A 19,419-nucleotide genomic window follows, 5' to 3' on the forward strand; every position below is an offset into this window, starting at 1 on the left:
GTAAACAAGTCATTTTAAGCTAAATTACTTATTTTTGTGTTGTTCAATGATTTAATTGTATTTTTTTTAAGTTTAATGGTCTAATTGCACTTTGGTGTGCAGTTGAGTAGCCTATTTGACCCTTATTCCAAAAGAGTAAAATCTATGGAGCAGGCAGCAGATCAGAAGCTCAAAAATATGAAGGCCCTACCAAATAAAATCCCTTTCTTTATTTAAGCATTGGAATGATAAGAGGGGCCAGGTAGTTAAGCTTTTCATTTTTATCACGGGTCGGGCCCCCCTCTGCTTTCCTTCACAGATCCCATAGAGGCTAAGATAGCCTACTCATCTACTGTGTTTTTTCAGGAATTTATTGATACTGGGACCCTCTATTTAAATCACGTACCGCACAGTATCTTCAATTCATCTTTCATCACTTTGTTAGTTTCACCTACTTTTTTTTTTTTCCTTAGTCATCTCGAACTACTCACTCATTTTGACCCTCTTAATCTAACTCTAATGTCGTAGTGACACGTGAGGTGTCAATTCGTAATTTAATAAAATTTAATGTACATTTGTGCATTTTTCGGCGACTAATTATGCAACATGAAACAGTCGGTAAAAGAATATCAATAACTCAATATATATTGAGCATGCAGTCACATTGTGAGCATTATGTTCTTTATCAGATTGGAGTAAGGGATATTGAGATTGGAGATTCAACATGTTTGAGGGAAGAAGAGTATAAAGCTAAGAAAAAAAAAATTTAAACCTATTATATTGTTGTGAGAAAACATATTATTATTATTAATGCTCAAACCTTATAATAGCGTAAAACAAATGCATATTTTAATGGACACGTAGACGTAGAAAAGTGCATATTTTACACAGGCTACAATATAATCGAGAGTTGATACAAAATTACGTCGTAACACACGCTTTAATTTTATGCTTCTTTAATTTATACATGTGTAATTCATCACACCCCGCCCCTGGCCCCTGCCCGGAGGTCCATATTTCAGAATTGATCTGATCGTGATAACGTAACTAGTGGCGGTGGTGAAGGCACTCGACGGGAGGAACGGGGAACCTAGCGGTGTCGGTGCAATAATTGTAGACCATATGTTTTGCGTGAGTCCACATGAGCTGGTGGCTCTGGTGGAGTGTGAGGGCGGAAAATGTAGGGTCGTTCCACCAGTGCCGCCGCTTCTCGCCGTTAACGTTGCTGCTACTACTGCACCGCCTCATGTTCTCGGCGGCCGCCACCGTGGCCACGCACTCGCAACCGTCAATCTCAAAGCCCTTGTAGGAGGCAACGAAGGGTGCGTGGCTCCAGTCCGTCTTCACCCTGCCACCTTGTGTGGCCCAATCGTCGGCGTTCCAAATTGAGCTGTACACGCCCATGGCTTGGTCCCTTGGAAATGGTAGACCCTTGTGCTCCATGTTCGTGTGCACACGAATTGGTATGTCGTCAACTAGGAATCTGCATATATATATATATATGACACGTTGAAAACACTTCAATTCATTAGCAGGCAAACGTTGGTAGATTCGAACGACCAAAAAGCTAAGGTTATTGTCGGAAATGCAAAACAAGATTTAATTTTGAGTGATAGCCTCTCCAAAACTGACTGATTCAAACTAAGAAAGTTAATAAGCTGTTTACATTGAGAGTTAAACTTGTAATAATCGTATAGTTATTAAGTTAGAGCTCGACTAAGGCTATCATTGTCTTGGAAAACAAGAATTTAACTTACACTACACGGTGTTGAGTCCAAAAGATGGAGTAACGATGGAAGTCCTTGGTTGGGTCAAACCACAAGCTGAATCTTTGCTCTCTATTGCCCACACCATTGACGTAGACATTGGTCTGGAGAAGATAAGGTTCACCGGTGGTATTACCCAGGAACTCGAAATCAAATTCATGATGTTTTGGACCATCCGACGACATCTGCAACATTCGGTCAAGAAAACAGAATGTAAAAAGATATGTCTGCAACTAGTAATTAAAGTTGACATGCAAAGCAATTATACATTATTATTCAAAGTAAAGCCAAAAAAAAAAAAAAAGAAAAAAAAAAGTAAAGAATGACTTTTGGTGGACGTTGAATTGATGCTGACATGAAGGCCTGAATTGATTAAATTATTAATCTACTGATATATATATATATATAGACTAGCACATATCAGATTAATTACAGAAAGAGAAATCCTGACAGTTTCAATGTGGGAGCTGAATTACACCTAACATAGTGAGCTCTTTTAAGAGCTAGGCATTGATCATTCCACGTAATGGGGATGCTGAATCATAGTTTTTAAGAACTAATTAAGAAAAATAATTTAACTTTCTGTAATATATTATCGGCCAGTATTTAGTGGATATAGCAGCAGGGAAGCACAATACCTACAGTCATTATTATTATTATTTTTTTATTTGAATATATTAATTATTAAAGTATTGGATAATGATTGTGGCCATGTAATAATAAATTTGTTTTTCTGAGTGATCGCCACGTCATGATTAACAGGTGGCAAGCTAAGGAACCAAGAAGCTCACATAAAAGGCAGTAACAGTGCCAGCAGAGTCACCCTCTACAAGCTTGATCTGAGCGGTGACTTTCCCAAACATGTATTTGCTCTTGGAAGAGAAACCAGCACCTGCAAATTCCAACCATATTACAATAAAGCTTCTAAATTGATAAATTAATGTGAAATTGATGATGATGATGATGGGAGAGATTGAATATAATGAAGTACCAGAATTGGTGTCTAGCTTCATCCTGAGAACCTCTCCTTCGTAGAGAAAATGATCCAGAGCCCAACTCGGCTGAAAGAACTCATCAAATCTTGAGGTTGATGATGATGAGCTCATCACCAGACCCAACATCACAAAAACCGCACAAACACCCATTAACGTTGGAAAAGAAAAAGGAGCCATTTTTCGCATGTCAAAAATGTGGTATGAATTTCAGAGAGAAAGTGTGAAGCCAATCTGCAAAAGATGTGAAGAGTGTGGTGGCTTTTATAGCCAGCCAGATGGAGAGATGGGAATGCAGAGTGCCACGTTGTTCATGTATGTACATGTATGTATATGTCATGGGTTCGAGTCTTAATAAAAGTAAAATGTGCCATTAACACTAACAGGTGATAGGAGGAAAAAGTCTTACAATTGTTGACTGAGGCGTGAAGGGTCAAATCCAACATCCTATCTTAAAAAAATCTGACAGGATGATATAACCTGAAAAAAGTTACACTTTCATTACAAGATATAATTTTTAGTGTTGTGATAAATGCTATTGATTTTAATAAACTTCAATCAAATTAATTAAGCAATTAATTTAATAAGTATAATTTAATTTACCTTTTTAAAGTGATTGTAAATTTTTCTTCTCATCTAAACAAATTAACTTATTAACCAAGTAATATTATTTTTGTTTATTTAAAATTTGATCAATTGTGTGTCAGTAAAAAATATATAAAAGTCAGTATATTTCACTCTCAAATTTAACACACATCAATTACTTTACTTTTATGGGAAATATAAATTATTCACTATAAAATTAAATACTATAGCCGTTGTGAAATTTTGATTACCTGGATTAAAGTCGATGGACCGGCCCCATCAGTCGGTGCCAGTCAATAAGGTGAAAAAGGGAATGATTTGCAACAATCCTTCCACTGTACCTGTTGAAATGTCATTACTGGAAATTATGGAATTTTCGACCACTGAAAATGATCTTAAATCAAGTAGAAAGTCTTGTTCCGACCACTTTTAACATTCGGAAAAATCTTTGTTGCTATTTCTGACCACTTTTTGCTTTCATCTTGATTTAAGATCACTTTCATATGATAAAAAATTCCATAATTTTCAGCAGTGTGTGTGTGACTACATTACCCGTTATTTTATAATTTTTTTTAATTATTATAATGTTGGAGGCATCATATCAATATTTTCTAAAAGTTCAACTTTAATTGATTTCAAATCTTACCATAAAGCAACTTGTTTAGTAATTGATTTATTGTAATCAATATAAGGTGCACAATACGCACATATATAGCTGATACAAATGCTTCATTCAAAGGCTCTAAGCCTACATATATAGAGCTAAAATGTCACTTGGGTGAAAATTGAAATTTACACCTTTATTAAAATAATTATATTAAGGTTTTTTTTTTTTTTTTTTTTTTTTTTTTTTTTTTTTAAAGGAAGAGGATATCCTATTATATCAAATGCCTCCCCTCAAACCTATCACCTCCCACATAAGAGAACAACATAGTACCATTGGACTACAAGTTCCTTGGTTATTATGGCTTATTTTACAGTACAACTATAAATTAGGGATTACAAATAGCGTTTCCACCTACAAGAACTAATTTCCAGTATAATTAAAAAAGAAAAACAGAAATGCGGTGGAAGTACTATTATTTGATATATGATTCCAAGTTTATTTGTGCTTGCGTGCCTAAAAAAAAAAAAAGCATATGACAATTAGTCAACCGGACTAACTCTCAAAAAAAAAAAAAAAAAAAAGTCAACCGGACTAATGATAATTGACGCAATCTGATCTTTTGCTCTAACATCAGGATCACTATGAGCGTCTCCATACTGGTACTGGCACAAAGCAATTCGAGCAAGATTTATAGCAGTTTCTGTGAAGGATTTCTCAAATGGTGAAGTTGAAGCCGCTATCAGCTGTTTGTTCATCTTCTTAAAGGACTCGTCAATTAGTTTACTAATGTGTTCCCGAGCTTGCTCCTCCGACAATCCAGTTTCGTTCATGTAGCAGGTAATCGAATTCACTGTTTCACCTCTCTCTATTTCAGCCTGCAGCAAATCATTCAAATCTTATCTTATTGATATTATATATTTTACATTACATATATGATATATATACCAAACCCAGAATATAATCTACCTTAGAGGAGCTCAAGTCGTTAGCCAGGCGGAAAACTATGGACGGCAATATTAAAAGGTCATGGTAGTTTTCCAAGGAATGAATTGCTTCCTTTGTGATGTTGTGGGTGGTGGAGAAGTAGGAGTGAACTAACATGACACAACCAGACACAGAAAAACGTGCATTGTTGAGGTATTCATCAAATGTAGGAGTGTATTTGTTATTCATCCATTCTGCTTCTTGCAAGAATGCTTTCAATAAATCTGCCCACTGCAGAAATCATCAATAATAAAATGCATGAATCCTCAGCTCAGATCAGATTTAATATTCAAGTTGACACACGTATAGTATACATGCACGTACCACTTTCTTCATGATAGGAATGACATTTTCTCCTTTGTCCTTTAAGGTATCATATGCTAAGTCATTGACAGTGTTGAAAAGAGAAAGATAGCACAACTTCATGTAGTCCGGAAGGTCTTTTATTGCATCAACATCCCATCTGAATTAGAATACTAAATTATTGATGAGGAACTGAAAACTTAATGGATTCCCAATTTGTTGCGTGGAGACCTGAAGGGCCAAGTCCAGCACAGGTGGCTAGATGACTGTTGGACTGTTACGTGGTCTGAATGATCAAGGCCAGTACCCTCACTAGTACAGAAATACACATCCGCTACCCTTGTAAATGACTATCCGCTACCCTTGTACAAGAGTAGCGGATGTTAGGGTCGCAGAAAGTCCTGGGCTTTCCGCTACCCTTTAAAAGGGTAGCGGAAAGTTGAGTATCCACTACCCTTCTAACTGTAGAAGGGTAGGGCATATTATTATTATTCTTTTTTTTTTCGTAATCTTCCACTACCCTTTCTGGGAAGAAAGGGTAGCGGATGGTTTACTTTTTTACAAAAAAAAAAATTATTTATTATTTTTAAAATTCCCAATTATTTTAAAAATCTTGTACACCGAATTCATAAACTACATATCAATACAATATTATGAACACAATATTATCAATGCACTTTCAATATAATACTATCAATACAATATTTTATATCAATCAATCTCAATACTTTCATCACAATAATAAATTATAAACACAAGATAATATTTAATCTAAAATAAAAGTTAAAAATAGACTCCACAAGACATTTTGATCACAACTGTGATGTCTGCTACTACCTGAAGTGTTCGCATATTATGCGAGCTTAAGGTAGTCTTAAAGGCACTTGAAAGAACATGTAAGGTTTTGATCATTTCAGGTTTCTTCTTCACATACATCCTTTTCAAGAAGTTAGCAGCAAAGCTCATGGCATATCTGCAGCAAAAGAACAGTGTTGATAAGCAATTTTCACTTAGAAGAGCAAGAAAAAGTCATAACAAAAACAGTGGTATGGCGAGGGCTTAGTTAGTTATTAACAACATCGGTTAACCAAGTATAGAATCAAAATTGTGACATAAAACGTGACACAAGTAGAAAGGAAAGGGCAATGAGGAGAAATGCAGACACAGCTACTTACGTCTTTGCAAGAAGAGGGAGTAGTTGTCTTTGATGGCTGGGGTAATCAAGCAATAAAACTTCAGGTCCATTTGGTGTGACTGAAAATGCTCCCATTGTCAATGAGTATCTTATTGCAATTGCTATGCCCACCTGATGAATATCCAAGTCTTATTACATAACAGTTCTAATTTTATACTTATAAATCTTTCAGAAATACTAAATCAGAGAAGAGTAATGTGTTTTACTTTTGCTGAGTAAGTTACAATGGATGGTATGCTTACATGCCCGGTCCAGTTGGTTCAATTCTCGCGGGAATATATAATGCATTCGATTCAATGGTGTCGGAACAATAATGCATTCAATTCAATATAATAAAAATGAAAAATGCAGATTGATGGTCAATAATTACCTCAGAAATTCGAAGAGCTGTTTGAACAACATAATTGGCATGTGGGTCCTGAAGCAGCTGCTCAAAGTGAGTTGCAGAGACCAGTTCATGGATTATCTTTGACTGGACCTTATAGTCGCATACGATAAGGCATTTTTAAACGACATGGTTGCTGAACTTCTGTGTTAAGAGATGCACAAAGTTACCCTCAAAGTGAGATATTAACTTGGATATCACAGATGGTATCTTAAGCTCCAATATGAACTGAACAACATAATTTCTGCACAGAAACAGATAAACAAAAAGTCTTAGTTAAGCCAGAAATGATGAACTAACAAATTAAAATATAATCCTCTGTCACAGTGATGAACATGGGTGCATCTATAAGACTAACAATGAAAAAAAAAAAAAGAAGAAGCTTTGATGGCTCAACTCTCAGAAGGTGGGTGGATCTCATCAGATGAATAATCTTATATATCAAGGACAAAGGTTGTATGAAAATGAATCTGTGAAATTGAAGTGTTCAGACGGTATCATGCATTAAGGAGAGCCAAAATAGTTGTAAAAAATATAGAATAAAAGGTGAGAGGCACGATATTCTAAACAAGCCCTTGATGGCAAATACATAGAAATTTAGAACTCAGCCCTCCATAGCATTTAAGATGTATACTACTGGTATAAAGAATCTTATATGTTATGCAAAAAAAAGGTTTGTCTTGAGTCTTTTCCATTGTGATTTATTACCCAAATACATCCTGAGCTAGAAGAAGTCCATTGGCAGAAATTTCTGCAACCAGGTTTTCCCGATATTCTCTAGTAGCATGGGCGATGCATCTTTGAATAACACAACACCCATGTTGATGTGTTGCAATATCAACGCAGTACTTTGCAGCTGCAACAAATATGAACTGCCAAATTTGGAATGAATTAGACAAGACAAACTAGGAACTAATTTTGTTATTCTCGAAGGAATAATTCTGATCATATAATAAGCCATCAATAATTATGAACTGTCATCTTCTAGGACATTTTTATGAAAATATTCAATTCTTTTCTTATTATAAAATTATAACTATGTTCAAAAAGACTAAGGGATACAGTAAACTATTTTATTTAGGCAATAAATGATGCAATCTGCAGCACAGAACTAAAGCATACCTTACTGTCTCCATTGGTAAGATACTGTAAGCATCTCTGGATAACATGATTACCATTAATATTATGTATATCAGAATCAATTAGTACAGGTATAAAAATATGGTCTCGCAAGAAACCATCCATGATCTTATCATAAAAGCTAAGAGCATTGTTATTCTGTGAAACATTGAGAAATCTATAATATGAGATACGGCATGTGTTAGAGAAGAATAAGGCATTGATCAGAAAGTTTTATTCTATAAGCAAGGACTACAAATAATTTGCAAAAAATATATTATAAAAAGTGGCTACAAAGTTGAAAATGAGAAAAATTAATATGCTAACTATTAAAGTTCTCTTATAATAAAACAGTTGAAATCGTGTAATAAGATAGATAAGAATACATAGGAGAGTAATGTTTTGGAAAAGGGAAAGAATCCATTCAAAAACCGGGTAAAGAGTAAGAGGAATAAGGCACAAAAGTGTTAATTTTTAATTTTCAACTCTGGGTGAAAGCATTCATAAACCTGTAAGGATACAACTACATTTCTGGCAGCTAATTTTGCAAGGTAGCAGAGTTCCCGCATTCTTCATTGGAGTCATTTGACTGGTGATTGAGAACTTCCTCCTCAATCACTTCTGTTTCACTTGTGATAACTGAAACATACTGATGTAGCTGCAACGGACTCAACTCAATTTCTTGAACTTGAATCAGTAATCTTGCAATGATGCTCCAAAGTGCACTTCTTGCTTCTGCATCAGCAGAAGCAAAAGGGAATAGACTAAATAGACCATGTAACAACAAAAGGTCTGAAGATCTCTGTGTTACCAAAAATTATCCTAGGTGGAGCAACTGAAGTCTAAACATGGAAAACTGATGACAAATATCATTTCTTTTAGCAGTAAATCAACTCACCTTGAAATATTTCTAATGCTAGATCATCTGCATCAGTTAGAATATTTGCTAGCAAACAGCAGCAGTAACTCAAGAATCAGCAACTTGTAGGAGATACATCATTTATGGAAAACTGCATCATCTGAGTTTTAAAATGTTTTGCAGCTTTCATATATCCTATTTTCTTATTCATTCCATCAACAGAGATATTTGCACACAATTTATTTACATAATCATGATGCTCATTTGTGTTGTAACAAGAAAATTTTGACAACAGATGAAATTATAGGACTAGTAGCAAAGTTTTGGGCCAAATCACGTGTTTAGAATGACAAGGACTAGTACAAGTTCAACATATGGTTGGCTTTTCCATTTTCAGTTTTTGTTATTTTCTTTAACTAATCTGTGGTAAGTTACATGCTATAACCTTGACTCACTAAGCAAAATTTTCAAAATCTACTGCATACCTCAACCTTTTCAGGAAGTTTGATTAGGTCAGTAATTTTAACAAAAAAAATAAAAAATTACCTGCACGTACAGTTCGGCGGACCAGCTGCTGGCGGTGGAAGTTGCAGAAGCAGCCGCGGCGGCGGCTGAGGAGAACTGTGGCGGTGGAGACGGTGGTGGCGGCGTCGTGGTTGGTTGATGAGAGAGGCGTTGGAGTCCTTATCTTGGTGGTGGCGGCGTTTGATCGAGGCTGAGGGAGTCGTGGTGAGAGAGGCGATGTCAGCGGCGTCGTGGGTGGCGGTGTCGACGGCGGAGTCGTGGTCTATGGTGAGGAGCGACGGTGGAGGTCTGTGATGAGGCGTTGAGGAGAGGTGAGATCTGAGAGCGAGTTGAGATCTGAGAGCTGAGATCTGAGAGCGAGATCTGTTTTTTTTTTTTTTGATCCACGAGTTTTTATTTATTTATTTATTTAGGATTTTCAGATCTAATTTTCGCTGCCTTTTCTTTTAGAAAGGGTAGTAGAGAGTTTTATTAATTAAAAATTAATATAATATCCGCTACCCTTTCTACAAGCAAAGGTAGCGGACAATATATCCGTTTTTTTTAAATAAAAAAACAGCTACCCTTTTTTCTAAAAGGGTAGTGGTTTCTTATCCATTTATTTACAATAATGCCACCGCCCTTTTTATTTTTAACAATACACTACCCTTGTTTAAAGAAGGGTAGTCTAAAGTCATAATTCTTTGCTCCATTTTGTACTAGTGCCTGTCTTTCAAAATGTAGCTAGCTTTGGGTTGCTGGATGCTTAAACATAAGAAATTTCTTATAATCGTGTCTTCTCTACTAACTATAACTTTTGACGTAGTAGTAAGCTAATAAGTGCTTTATTCTAATGCAATTAATTAAATCAAAACAAACCTTTCAGCAGCTGTAGTGAATTTCTCAAGTTCATCGAGAGAACCATACACATCGTACACATCATCGAGTACTGTGACAAGCTTGAATGTTTTTGTCACCGCTTCTCTACTTTTACTATGTTGAGGATCATAAGACATTCCAATTGCCCAAAATAAGCTCTCCATTAGCCTGTTCCTAGCAAAGCTCAACTTGTCTGCTAACGCTGTATCTTTCCACCACCTAGTATAGAATCCATCCATTATATATATTGCACACAAAATTATTAATAATTAAGAAAAAATAATCAATGGTTTGGATGTTAAACATATATACTTTGCAAGATGTTGTAGATCTGTTTGATACACAGCTTGAACGGTGTTGAAATCAATCTTTGCGAGTGCTAACAAGGCTTGATTTAGCTCTCCCGATTTGGAGTAGGATTGGATGTTCCTCCTTGCCTCTACCCTTTCCACTCTTCGGTGAAATGGAAGCTCCAATGCATGCTTCACTTCTTCTGCACTTCTTGGATCAATCCTATCCTTAATAATGCAGCTGTTTAGATGCATACTTGTCACTTCTCTCGCCTCTTCTAATATCTTCTCCCCTTCATATCCCAGAAACGAAGCTTCGTACAAACTCAACAACCCACGGACGTCTTCTTCACCAATGTTGTCCATGAATTGTTCAAAAACATCTGCCCAGAAATATATATTATTATGATGTAGTTTAAGATCGAATTTCCATACACTTATTATACCTAATAATTATTATACCTGGAGAAATGTCAAAACCATGCTCTCTCAGCAATCTAAAATACAAAGAACAAGAATGGAGGTTCATGTTTGTAGCTTCTTGTCCTTGAGACATCCTTAATTTAGTCAGTGCTCTACTGCAACTTTCTTTGAATTTGTAGCCTAGCCCTAAACGACGAATATCATCAATCAACTCAAGCAAGGTAACCACTTCCAGTTTCCCCTCATCAAGCACGTATCTCACTTCTCCCTCCAACTTCTTTCTAACCTCCTCTTCAACTCCCAACTAAAAAGATAATAATATACACAGAATTATTTTTACTTTCGAATACATTAAACGCCATTATATTATTTAATACCTTGTATGCACAAACACAAATATATATAATAGTACCTGTTTTAATGTATGGGAAATGCTAAGTATAGTTGTAGGGAATTATACTTCTATTACTCATCATCGATTGGATTGGATGAGGGAAAACAACAACAAAAAAAAGTTGTTTAGCAAACACTCATATTAATTGTTTGACTAGTCAAACAAGTTAAAGTTTGTTAAACATGCTAGGTTTTGGCGGATAATAAGTCATATTTCAAACACCCAATAGGAAATAAAATTAAGAAAACATAGGATAAAATTAAACTGTCTACCTCCAAATCATTGGTTGTGATGTTCACCAAATCATCGTAATTCCAAGAACTAGGTTGGTAGTTTGCGGAACGTCTAGTAATTTTGTGACTTTGTACATTACTTGTTTGACATCGAACTTGTCTGGCCAAGTTAACACCGTAACGAGTAAGAAGTAATGTTTTTGGCTTAGAATCTTTAGGGGGATTGTATTGAGTTAAGAAGCAACAACCCAAGTTTAGAAACTCAAGATGATTAGCCATTGGTTGAGTGTAGCAAATTGAGCAAAGGGCAGCTTTGTGTTTTTTTTTTGAAACCGGCAGCTTTGTGTTACTTGTGAACAATTTCATAATTGGAGATTTCTATCTATTTATGGATATCCCTGCTTATAGTAGTTTGGGGAGTCATGGGTATCCATTCGTTTTGACTTAGTGTGCTTTTTTGTTTGGTTTTGCTTTTATTATTGAGTGGGCTAATACAAGCGTAACTGTGTGTTGACTTTGTTATTCAATTCTCAACTTGTTATATTATTATTATTATTATTATTATTATTATTATCATTATTATCGTTATTATCGTTATTATCGCTATCGTTATTATCGTTATTACTGTTATTATTATTATTATTATTATTATTATTATTATTATTATTATTATTATTATTATTATTATTATCATTATTATCATTATTATTATTATTCTTATTACTGTTATTACTGTTATTATTATTATTATTATTATTATTATTATTATTATTATTATTATTATTTGTTTTAATGAATTGATACGGATCGGAGTATTATTTTTATATATAAGATAGTTACTTTTGTGTATAAGAGGCTAAAATAATTAGTACAGAAATTTAATCCTCATCTTATTTAGTCCTCATCTTATTACATAGAGTTCGATGAAGTCAAGGAAATCTAGGTTATTCCAAAAAAAAAAGTCAATCTACATTATAATATATTATTAATTAATAGGCATGCATGTATCTGAAATGCAACTTGTATGATTTTTAATAAAATTGGGTTGTTGAATGATGGTGGTGGTGATAAATAAGATTATTACATATTAATTAATAGAAACATTGTCTTTGTCGAACATTAGATGATAATGATCGATGATGATTTGAAAATTGAAAATTAATTTAAATTACTATATATTAAGTAATAAACATGAATTTAAAATGCAACTTAATTGAATGACTTAGTCTAATATTAGGTGAGATTTGAAACTCTTTTTTATATGCAACTTTATCTCAATATAATATAATATTCAAAGTTTATCCATACTAAAACCATCTGGAAAAAGCAAATATTTAAAAGTTACCCACATTTTGAGGCTAATCAATAGTAAATGATAAAAAGTATAAAAATAAGTGAAATGATGGATCTAGATTATGGCAAATGGTAATGTGGAAGTGTTGATTGTTGTTCGATCTTGTTCCACATTAAGGGGATGTTTGGTTGTGAATTTTTGTACCCAGAGTATTTATTACTATGTTTGTTTATTTTTGTTATTCTACCATTGAAATCAAAATTCTTAGTAATTACAAAACTCATCCATTACCCTTTTACTCATTTAATTTTGAATAATAGAATTAAAAATAAGGGAGAATTTTTTATAAAAAAAAAATAAGGAGAAAAAAATAAAAATAAAATAAAAAAGGTTATTCGCCATGCATTAAAAATGGAATTTTAATATATATATACACACACACACACACACACACACATAAGTATATATATGTATTATATATTTGTATATATTTATTTATTTTTATTTTTATTAATTAATTAAGTAATTATTTATTTATTTATTTTGATTCTAATTCCTAGACTAAACGTAACAAAGTGATTCCTCCTACTTAAACTCATTATCACTACCAAGTATTTGATTCGCATTACCATTCCAATTTCAATATTTGAACCAAACACATCCTAAAATTTTAATGAAACTTTTTCTATGTATATATAGGGTATGATCAAATGAGAGCATAATCTTTCTATAAAAAGTGACAACTGATCTTAGCCTTCATTAAGGTTCATCAATGGTTGAAAGTTCTAGTAAAAAAATACATGATCAATTTTATATTTTATATTTATAAAAAGGATATCATATCTTTTCCTTATTTTTAGTAGATCTACACATATCGATGTATAAGATTAGTCCTCACCTTTTTTTTTTTTTTTTGGGAGCATGTTCTCACATAAACTTTTCCCTATATATACAGGGGTGTGTTCAAATGAGAACAAACCCTTCATGTAAAAAGTAAGGACTGATATCTCAACTCTCTATCGAGTTTATCAATGGTTGAAAATTTTGGTAAAAATATACATGAGTCAATTTTATAATTATTGTTATAAACTTTCAAGTTTACAATATTTATAAAACTAACTACACCTATTTTCCTTTAAAAAAAAAAAAAAAAAAAAAAACTACACCTATTTTTCCTTATTTTTCAGCAGCTTTCAATCATTGATCCATCCAAATGGAGTCCATGTTTTTAGAGTTGACCATGTTTCTTATATTCTTCAATAGTAATAATATATTTAGACGCCAAGCACATTGTGCTCAAATGGCATGTAGTGATATCCCATATAGGAGGTCATGAAATCGAACCTCAGTGAAATTGTATGTTTGAACAAGTTGACAGATATTACAATGTAATAGAATCAGTAGCATTCAAAAATAATATATTTAGACATTATATATATTAGAGTAATATAATAATAAATAAATTTGATTTCATTTAGTAATTAAGAATTTATTTAAAATATAAATATCAAATTTATAAAAGAGTTGTACTATGCATACTCCAAAGTTATACTCCTTTACTTATATACTCCCTGAGTGTAAATAATGAAAGTACAAAAATGCATTTAAGTGGTGGATGTACGTAATTGTCAATAAATGGCAATTCAAAAGAGTTCTTGTGTGTTGTCTCACTTGTGTTGATTTTTACGTGATTTCCCCGTGTATCAAAATAAGATTAGGTATCCCTAAGATATCTTATGTTAACGTGTATGTGCATGCGTTGAAGAAAATCTAATTCTATCTCCAATTGTAAAAGCACAATGGATCTACAAGCTTGATATCTTATGTTAACGTGTGTGTTCAAGCACAATGCTTTTGTGTATTACGCAAGCTAAAATTGTAAAAGCAACCTTGATGATAATACATGCATGAGAGTATCTCATGTTACAAATTAAACACGCAAATTAAAGAAAATTAATTGATGCTTCCTATTTAATTTATTCTTTTCAAACCAAATATGTATTTATCTTAGAATTATTCAACCGGATTTATGATAACCGACACGATCCGATTTCTTGCTCTAACATCAGGATCAGTGTGAGCGTCACCATACTGATATTGGCAGAGAGCAATTCGAGCAAGATTTATTGCAGTCTCTATGAAGGATTTCTCAAATGGTGAAGTTGAAGCTATCATCTCTTTGTTCATCTTTTTAAAGCACTGGTCAATTAGTTTACTAATGTGTTGGCGAGCTTGCTCCTCCGACTGTCCAGTTTCATTCATGTAGCATGTAATAGAGTTTGCTGTTTCTCCTCTCTCTATTTCAGCCTGCAAATCACTCAAAAACTATAATCTTAATATGCATATATTATTTCACATACAATAATAATGTAATGTTGTTTACCTACCTTAGAGGAGCTCAAATCGTTAGAAAGGCGGAAAACTATAGACGGCCAGATTAAAAGGCCATGGTAGTTTTCCAAGGAATGAATTGCTTCCTTTGTGATGTTCTGAGTGGTGAAGTAGGAGTGAACTAACATGACACAACCAGACACAGAAAAACGTGCATTGTTGAGGTATTCGTCAAATGTAGGAGTGTATTTGTTATACATCCATTGTGCTTCTTGCAAGAATGCTTTCAATAAATCTGCCCACTACAGAAATCAATAAAATGAGGAGAGTCCTCAGATCAGATTTAATATTCAAGTTGACACATGTATACATGCACGTACCGCTTTCTTCATGATAGGAATGACAGTTTCTCCTTTGTCCTTTAAGGTATCATATGCTAAGTCGTTGACAGTGTTGAAAAGAGAAAGATAACACAACTTCATGTAGTCCGGAAGGTCATTTATTGCATCAACATCCCATCTGAATTAGAATAGAATAAAATTGTACTAAATTATTGATGAGGAAGTGAAAACAAACCTTTAAGACATGCATAAGGAATTAAATAAAGTTATGTCTTCTCTACTAGTTATAATTAATTTTGACTTAGTAGTAAGTGGTTGATTCTAATGCAATTAATTAAATCAAAACAAACCTTTCAGCAGCAGCAGTGAATTTCTCAAGTTCATCAAGAGAGCCATACACATCGTAAACATCATCGAGGACCGTGACAAGCTTGAATGTTTTTGTCACGGCTTCTCGACTTTTACTATGTTGAGGATCATAAGACATTCCAATTGCCCAAAAGAAGCTCTCCATTAGCCTGTCCCTAGCAAAGCTCAACTTATCTGCTAACGCTGTATCTTTCCACCACCTACAATTAATCCATTGCACACAAAATAATTAATAAGAAAAATCTACAGCACAGTTAGTTCAAAACTTGAGTTTGCAATATTTACTTTGTAAGATCTTGTAGATCTCTTTGATACACGGCTTGAACAGTGTTGAAATCGATCTTTGCTAGTGTTAATAACGCCTGATTTGTCTCTCCCGATTTGGAGTAGGATTGGATTCTACGCCTGGCCTCTAGCCTTTCCACTCTTCGGTGAAGTGGAAGCTCCAATGCGTGGTTCACTTCTTCTGCACTTCTGGGATCAACCTTATCCTTAATGTTGTTTAGATGCATAGTTGTGAATTCTCTTGCCTCGTCTAAGATGTTCTCCCCTTCAAATCCCAGAAAGGAAGCCTCGTACAAACTCAACAACCCACCAACGTCTTTAGCTATGCTGTCCTTGAATTTCCCATTTTCATCCTTGAATTTTTCAAAAACATCTGCAAATACAAGACTAATATAAGTTTTCATATAGTTATTGTATTTAATAAAAAGAGGAAATCATATATTAAATGTACCTGGAGTAATGTCAAAGCCATGCTCTCTTAATAATCTAAAATAGAGAGAACAAGAATGGAGGCTAGAGTTTAAGGCTTCTTGTCTAGCAGAAATCTTTAGTGTAGCAAGGGATGTACTAGTACTTTCTCTGAATTTGTAACCTAACCCTAAACGATGAATATCGTCGATGAGCTCAAGCATGGCTACCGGTTCCAATTTCCCATCATCAAGCACGTTTCTCACTTCTTCCTCCAACTTCTTTCTAGCCCCCTCTTGTATTCTCAACTAAGATAACAAAATGTAAAGAATATTTTTGCATTAGAATATAGTTAGACACCATTATTTAATACATGTTAGGACGAAAATCAGTAAATGCTAAGTCTAGCACCAGATTAATAATAATATGAAGTAGATCAGAACCCGTTCGTATATATATATATATATATATATATATATATATATATATATATAGTACCTTTGAGTCGTCATTGGTTGTAGTGTCCACCAGATCATTGTAACTCCAAGAACTAGGTTGGTAATTGGCGGAACGTCTAGCAGTTTCTTGATTGTGTTCACTGCTAGCAAGACATCGAAGTTGTGGTGGGCAGCTAACAGTGTTACGGTTAAGGAGTAATGTTAGTGGCGGCGGCTTAGCATCTTTAGGTTTAGGGAGATTGTTGTAGAAACCCATGTTTGGAAACTGAAGACGACTAGCCATTGGTTGAGTGTAGGACAGCGTAATCAACATTTCATATTTGGATTTTGGAGATCGTCTTTTAAGCTCTATTTATAGAGATTCCTGCGTAGGTAGGTAGTGATAGCATAAAGCAGGTAACAGTGTAAAAATAAGTTTGGTGAATAATAATGTAGTTACGTTGTTGAATTGGTAAATGGTAAAGTACATGAGTTGATTGTTGATAAGAAAATAAACAGAAAAATGCTCTACAATGGTTACCGGCGGCTTGCCGCCACCTGGACCGACCGGCATGGTTTCTTCTAGATTTCTCCAACCGGTAACAGTAGTAACGCCAACCCAACTTGGCTACGTGTTCTGTTGGTTTGTACTTCAATTTGTAGTTCCATTTTGATAAGTCAAATTTTTCCACTTCTTCCAACTATATTCTTTAACCATTTATCATCTCTAAGTTTTGTTTTTTAATAACAATTATTAATCATACCATAATTATTACCCAAATTATCAACTATACTTTTAATATAATATAATTCTACAATTATGAATTATTTAAAAAAAATTATATACTATTATATAAAAAATATTTCAATATAACTATGATTTTACTACTAACTACTAAGTATTAATATTGAACATATATTTTTGCACATCGCACATAAAAAAGACTAGTATAATTAATAGACATGAATATGATGAAATGCAACTTATTGCATGACTTTGTTTAACATGTGTTAGATGTGAGAAATTGCAACTCCATCTTTTTTTTTTTTTTTGTGGTTAATTATAATTTAAGATGAGTTTAAGAGTCGTATACAACTTTTAAAGGTAAAAGTTATATTTAACTTATGCGATCTTCTCTCATATAATATAGTCTTCATAGTTTAGGTGATGAAATAAACTTATCCAAGGAAGTGTTCATGATAAATTTATTCATGTGTAAAAATAGCTTATTCCTAACTCAGATAAAAGAGGTTAATCGCACTAAAAAAAAACCTTTGTCGCTTACTCAACCAAGAATATAATGTGTTGGCAACAATAAATTAAAATAGTTTTCATATATAGTTGGTCAATACAAACACCAACTAGTAAATGTAAATATTTAAAATGCCCACCTACTTTGGGTAGTTCTATTTTGTTTATAGTTTTTTTTTTTTTTTTTTTTTAAAGAAGAAGAAGAATCTATTTTGTTTATAGTTAGTCCTTAGATAGTAGAATAGTAGATTATGAATAAGAACATATAATTAAGTCTTAGCAGATGCAATATAATGTGAGTTTTTGTAGACAATAATAAATAGTGAAAGTATAAAAGAGATTGAGAATAACCTGATCCGCATGGATTGTTATGTTGTGCAACCGTGTGCACCATGCATGGTGCACATGGTCTGGATTCATAATTTCTATATTGTAGATTCATAATTTAAATACAATAGATTCATAATTTCTATACTGCAGATTCATAATATCTGTACTGTAGATTCATAATTTCTGTACTGTAGGTTCATAATTTTTAAATTGTATAGTTATCAAATTATGAACATATAATTATGTGATTTGTGAATACAGATCAGAGTTCAACAATTGGGAATATGAAATCGAAAATTATGAACATAACTTGGCCGCTGATAATTAGGTCATTATATCATTAATCATAATTTCTAAATTGTATAGTACAGTTATCAAATTATGAAAATTATTGATAACATAGCTTCGTTCAGATTTGGATCTCCATCCAACAATAGTTACGCCAACCTAACTTGACCTGTAACCATATATTCATAGTCCTTAGGCAATATATGCATTTGTCTACTTTTTATTACAAATGAAAAAATTGCAACTTAGATAATGACTGGCATGCATGGGATCTTGATCCGAATCACATGCATGCACTGCACTATGATGTCCGTCCAGATTTGATGGTTTAAACTGTACGTACCGAGAAAGAAATTTTGGGAAAGTTGATAGCTATACATATGGTCACTTATATGATCTCACATTGGCTCCGCAAGAAATTATGAAGTAGTATTTAAATTGGGACCAAACTTTTACTCATGACTTAATTATTTTTATGGTGAAATTAAGGTCTTAACATTAAATTGGGATCAAACTTCCACTCATAACCTAATTATTTTTATGGTGAAGTTAGGGTCTGGATCATTGCCAACCAATGGCGTATCATC

At 33.5% G+C, this 19,419-nt stretch overlaps 3 protein-coding genes across 10 annotated transcripts; all 3 read right to left on the reverse strand.

Annotated features, from left to right (window-relative positions):
* Positions 1-800: 800 nt before the first annotated feature.
* Positions 801-2,989, reverse strand: LOC109188032 (xyloglucan endotransglucosylase/hydrolase protein 9-like). The gene is made up of 4 exons (XM_019338506.1): positions 2,737-2,989; positions 2,537-2,637; positions 1,737-1,930; positions 801-1,462 (listed from the first exon to the last, which is right to left on the reverse strand). Exons 1-4 carry the CDS (start codon positions 2,924-2,926, stop codon positions 1,027-1,029), a joined length of 921 nt encoding a protein of 306 aa, XP_019194051.1. The 5' UTR covers positions 2,927-2,989; the 3' UTR covers positions 801-1,026.
* A 1,416-nt stretch (positions 2,990-4,405) lies between these two features.
* LOC109188031 (isoprene synthase, chloroplastic-like) lies at positions 4,406-17,295 on the reverse strand. 2 transcript variants are annotated; one of them, XM_019338504.1, is made up of 8 exons: positions 17,024-17,295; positions 16,569-16,833; positions 16,118-16,490; positions 15,814-16,032; positions 5,238-5,376; positions 4,896-5,144; positions 4,511-4,804; positions 4,406-4,471 (listed from the first exon to the last, which is right to left on the reverse strand). In XM_019338504.1, exons 1-8 carry the CDS (start codon positions 17,264-17,266, stop codon positions 4,469-4,471), a joined length of 1,785 nt encoding a protein of 594 aa, XP_019194049.1. In that variant the 5' UTR covers positions 17,267-17,295; the 3' UTR covers positions 4,406-4,468. The 2 variants fall into 2 exon arrangements, with proteins under 2 accessions (XP_019194049.1, XP_019194050.1); XM_019338505.1 differs by lacking the exons at positions 4,406-4,471; positions 4,511-4,804; positions 4,896-5,144; positions 5,238-5,376 and adding exons at positions 14,794-15,098; positions 15,179-15,424; positions 15,503-15,641.
* Positions 5,968-9,413, reverse strand: LOC109188033 (putative pumilio homolog 7, chloroplastic). Of its 7 annotated transcripts, none has more exons than XR_002055349.1 (7): positions 9,321-9,413; positions 8,814-8,934; positions 8,425-8,707; positions 7,505-7,668; positions 6,782-7,040; positions 6,392-6,522; positions 5,968-6,189 (listed from the first exon to the last, which is right to left on the reverse strand). XR_002055349.1 is itself a non-coding variant. In XM_019338510.1 (7 exons), the coding sequence occupies exons 2-5, from the start codon at positions 8,482-8,484 to the stop codon at positions 6,917-6,919; spliced, it is 384 nt and encodes a 127-aa protein (XP_019194055.1). In that variant the 5' UTR covers positions 8,485-8,650; positions 9,321-9,407; the 3' UTR covers positions 5,968-6,189; positions 6,392-6,522; positions 6,782-6,916. The 7 variants fall into 7 exon arrangements, 4 of the variants coding, with proteins under 4 accessions (XP_019194055.1, XP_019194054.1, XP_019194053.1 ...); XM_019338510.1 differs by lacking the exon at positions 8,814-8,934 and adding an exon at positions 7,919-7,954 and having other exon boundaries at positions 8,425-8,650; positions 9,321-9,407; XM_019338509.1 differs by lacking the exon at positions 9,321-9,413 and adding an exon at positions 7,919-7,954 and having other exon boundaries at positions 8,425-8,650; positions 8,814-9,308.
* Positions 17,296-19,419: the final 2,124 nt, after the last annotated feature.

Source organism: Ipomoea nil, unplaced genomic scaffold, assembly GCF_001879475.1.
Source record: "Ipomoea nil cultivar Tokyo-kokei standard unplaced genomic scaffold, Asagao_1.1 scaffold1421, whole genome shotgun sequence".
Taxonomy (NCBI): Eukaryota; Viridiplantae; Streptophyta; class Magnoliopsida; order Solanales; family Convolvulaceae; genus Ipomoea; species Ipomoea nil.

What these genes read in the sequence shown, in the direction of transcription:
- LOC109188033 (XM_019338507.1), bottom strand. Translation starts at nt 8,041, where the DNA reads ATGGATGGTTTCTTGCGAGACCATATTTTTATACCTGTACTAATTGAT. An exon ending in TTACCAATGGAGACAGTAAG is followed by an intron (nt 7,669 to 7,918) that starts GTATGCTTTAGT and finishes CAAATTTGGCAG; the next exon opens with TTCATATTTGTTGCAGCTGC. An exon ending in CTAGCTCAGGATGTATTTGG is followed by an intron (nt 7,041 to 7,504) that starts GTAATAAATCAC and finishes GTTTCTGTGCAG; the next exon opens with AAATTATGTTGTTCAGTTCA.
- LOC109188031 (XM_019338504.1), bottom strand. Translation starts at nt 17,266, where the DNA reads ATGGCTAGTCGTCTTCAGTTTCCAAACATGGGTTTCTACAACAATCTC. An exon ending in TGGCTTTGACATTACTCCAG is followed by an intron (nt 16,491 to 16,568) that starts GTACATTTAATA and finishes TTGTATTTGCAG; the next exon opens with ATGTTTTTGAAAAATTCAAG. An exon ending in TTCACTGCTGCTGCTGAAAG is followed by an intron (nt 5,377 to 15,813) that starts GTTTGTTTTGAT and finishes ATTCTAATTCAG; the next exon opens with ATGGGATGTTGATGCAATAA.
- LOC109188032 (XM_019338506.1), bottom strand. Translation starts at nt 2,926, where the DNA reads ATGCGAAAAATGGCTCCTTTTTCTTTTCCAACGTTAATGGGTGTTTGT. An exon ending in GAAGCTAGACACCAATTCTG is followed by an intron (nt 2,638 to 2,736) that starts GTACTTCATTAT and finishes TGGAATTTGCAG; the next exon opens with GTGCTGGTTTCTCTTCCAAG. An exon ending in GCACTGTTACTGCCTTTTAT is followed by an intron (nt 1,931 to 2,536) that starts GTGAGCTTCTTG and finishes CGAATGTTGCAG; the next exon opens with ATGTCGTCGGATGGTCCAAA.